Source organism: Tupaia chinensis, unplaced genomic scaffold, assembly GCF_000334495.1.
Source record: "Tupaia chinensis unplaced genomic scaffold, TupChi_1.0 Scaffold000311_2, whole genome shotgun sequence".
NCBI classification, from domain to species: Eukaryota; Metazoa; Chordata; class Mammalia; order Scandentia; family Tupaiidae; genus Tupaia; species Tupaia belangeri.
In genome coordinates, this window is record NW_006159803.1 from 4,960,080 (window position 1) to 4,962,852 (window position 2,773).

The following is a 2,773-nucleotide window of genomic DNA, read 5'->3' on the forward strand; positions in this document are numbered from 1 at the left end:
GGGGGTTTCTGGTCCCCGGCCTCCCCTGGGCGCCTGCGTGCTGGACCCACTCCCAGAGCGCCGCCCCTCGACCCGCCCTGCCGGTCCCCTTCTCCGGACCTCCGCCTTCTGTTCGAGGTAGTCGCTGCTCCTGCTTCCCTCGCAGTTTCTTCTCCTGACCACCGTGCGCGGCAGAAAACCGAGACGCGGACCCGGGAGCGCTTTTCTCGGCGCCTTCTGGGCCCGGCAGGAGACCCGGCGTCGGGCGACCCTTGGTTCTCCACGTGGTTTGTCTGAACTAACCTTTGCTGTGCACAGAACTTTGAGTGACCTTCGTAAGGTGCCCCATCTTGATGTCCCGGCCTGGCACTTGCCAGTCTTTTCTTTCTGGGCCTTTCCCCTAAACGTGGTCGAACACTGTGCAGGTTCTTTGCCGGGGGAGTGCCCGTGGATACGCCCCCTTTATCCTCTGCTGCCCCTGAGCCCTCTTTCACCCCCTGCTTTGGAGTGATAAGGCCAGACTTTAAACTGCGCTTTGGCCTTTAATTTGCCTAACTTCATCAATCCCTAAAAGCCCCACTCACCCCGTTGGAGGGTAACAACGGTGTTAATTGAATAAGCAAAGTAAATTTAGGTGGTAGAGGGAGTTCCGTGTTCTGCAAATAGTGAGGGCTGTTAGCAGCAGCGGGTCAGTGTTCAGTGTTAGAAGAGATGTGAAGGATTTTTCCCAGAATGAGTTGAAGTTGATATCTTGAACATAGTTTTTGAAAGACAGTGACCTTAGATACACTTGAGATAAAGGTTATTCATAATTTCAGGGAATAGCAGTATGGGGGAGATTTATATAATCCACGTCTCCCAGCAGCCCTTTGAGCCCGATGGAGTGTATTGGGAAGCAGGAATTGGAACACGTAGGATTTCTCTTGTGTCTTTTCTGTTTTCTTTTTTTTTTTCTTGATAAGATCCGAAGACTAAGGGACCATAATCCAAAGACATAACCTTTATGCCACCTGCTGGTCTGGAGTTATTTTAACTAGACAGCACTTCTGTTCTATTTCTTCATAATCCTGCTCTCTCTCCTCACTGGAAGTTTCTGCTGCCGGCTTTGTATTTCCTATCACATACTTTTGGTGCCACATGTAGATTTTCAAGCTCTTATTATAAGGACCTAACTCTTTCTCTTAATCCTGTTGCCTGCGGGTACTCAGTAATTTTTTTTGGGGGGGGAGATTTTGCTGCAGGGTATGTGCACTCTCCGGAGAGACAGAGACGACAGAAACAGAAAGTGAGAGATCACCCCCCCCCCAGGGCGGATGGCCACACCAGGATCCCTTCTCCATTTTCCTCCTGGTATCTTGGGCACACCTGCATATGTGCCTGCAATGAGGTTTATTTTTTTTTTTTTTTTTTTTTTTAAAGAATTATTTTATTTAACTATATTCATTTTTAATTTGACTGGAGAGGAACAGAGCAAGAGAGAGACAGGAAAGTGAAAGCAAGCCACCAGGTCCAGGTATTGAACTGCGGTCGGCCATGTGGGAGTCCAGTGCCCTTAAACACCATGCCACCTGCCAGCCCTGGCATAAGTTTTAAGCCCCTGGTCTGGAACTTGAGCTGTGGTTGGCCACATGGAAGTGCAGTGACGGAATCACTATGGCAAAAAAAAATCCACAAAGCCTAAAAATAATTGTGCGTAAATCGGGACATGCAGAGGGGAGTTGAAGAAGTTCATGAAAAATGTAATTTACAAGTTTATTTTGTATATCTTGCAGAACTTTTCAAAATCCGTGCATAGTTTTCTTATACGCATCTTTCATGAACTTTTTGAAGACCTTGTGGCTCTTGTACATATTTCTGTAACTAGTGTTTAAGAGAACATTTTTTATTTTGAGAGGTTTTTGCTATAGGGCGTAAGTGCTAGCCAGAGAGAGACAGACAGAAAGCGAGAAATCCCCCCCCCTCCTCCCCATGGGGATGACCACGCCGCAATCCCTTCTCCTCCATTCTCCTTTCAGGATCTTGGGCACGCACGCACATGCACCCGGTGTGAGTTTTAAACCACTGGGTCCAGGACGCGAACTGCAGTCGACTACATGGGAGTCTAGCAACATAGCCATTACTCTAACTGCTGGTCCCAAGAGAACATGTTTTTATAAATGGTAATTATCTCCCAAATTTATTGTTTGGGTTTGAATATGTCAGGTAATTTTTTTTGAAGAATTATTTATTATTATGATTATTGGTTAATTTGAGTTAGGGCACGTGTGCTCACCAGAAAGTGAAAGACAGAGAGAGAGAGAGAAGAAAGTGAGAAAGCAAGCTTCCAGGTCTAGGATTGGAACCATGGTTGAGCATGTTGGAATCCAGCACCTCCGCCACCATGCCACATGCTACCTGCCAGACCATATGCCAAGTTATCTTTTTTTAAAAGAGAGATTTTTGCTATAAGGGTGTGTGTGGTCCTCAGACAGAAAGTGACAAATCACACCCTGGGAGGATAGCCACAGCACAATCCCTTCTCCCCTCGGGATTTTGGGTACACACACGATATGCCTCGTGTGAATTTTAAGCTTCCAGGTCTGGGACTTGAACTGTAGTTCACTATGTGAAAATCCAACAATGTAACCATTATGCCGTCTGCTGATCTCAAGTTATCTTAAAGGCAGGGAGCTCATCTGTTCTTTTTCTTTTCTTGGAGAGGTTTTCGCTATAGGGCGCGTGCGCTTGCCAGAAAGACAGAGACATAGAGACAGAAAGCGAGAAATCACCCCCCAGGGGGGATGGTCACGCCGCA

The 2,773-nt window shown here is 47.0% G+C and overlaps 1 protein-coding gene across 1 annotated transcript in view; it reads left to right on the forward strand.

The window, feature by feature from the left end:
* Nucleotides 1-808: 808 nt before the first annotated feature.
* Nucleotides 809-2,773, forward strand: part of FDX1 (ferredoxin 1) — a 31,397-nt gene continuing 29,432 nt past the window's right edge. Inside the window, exon 1 of the mRNA XM_027772833.1 lies at nucleotides 809-890. Coding sequence (XP_027628634.1) covers nucleotides 809-890 — 82 coding nt within the window. The remainder of the gene's footprint in view (nucleotides 891-2,773) is intronic.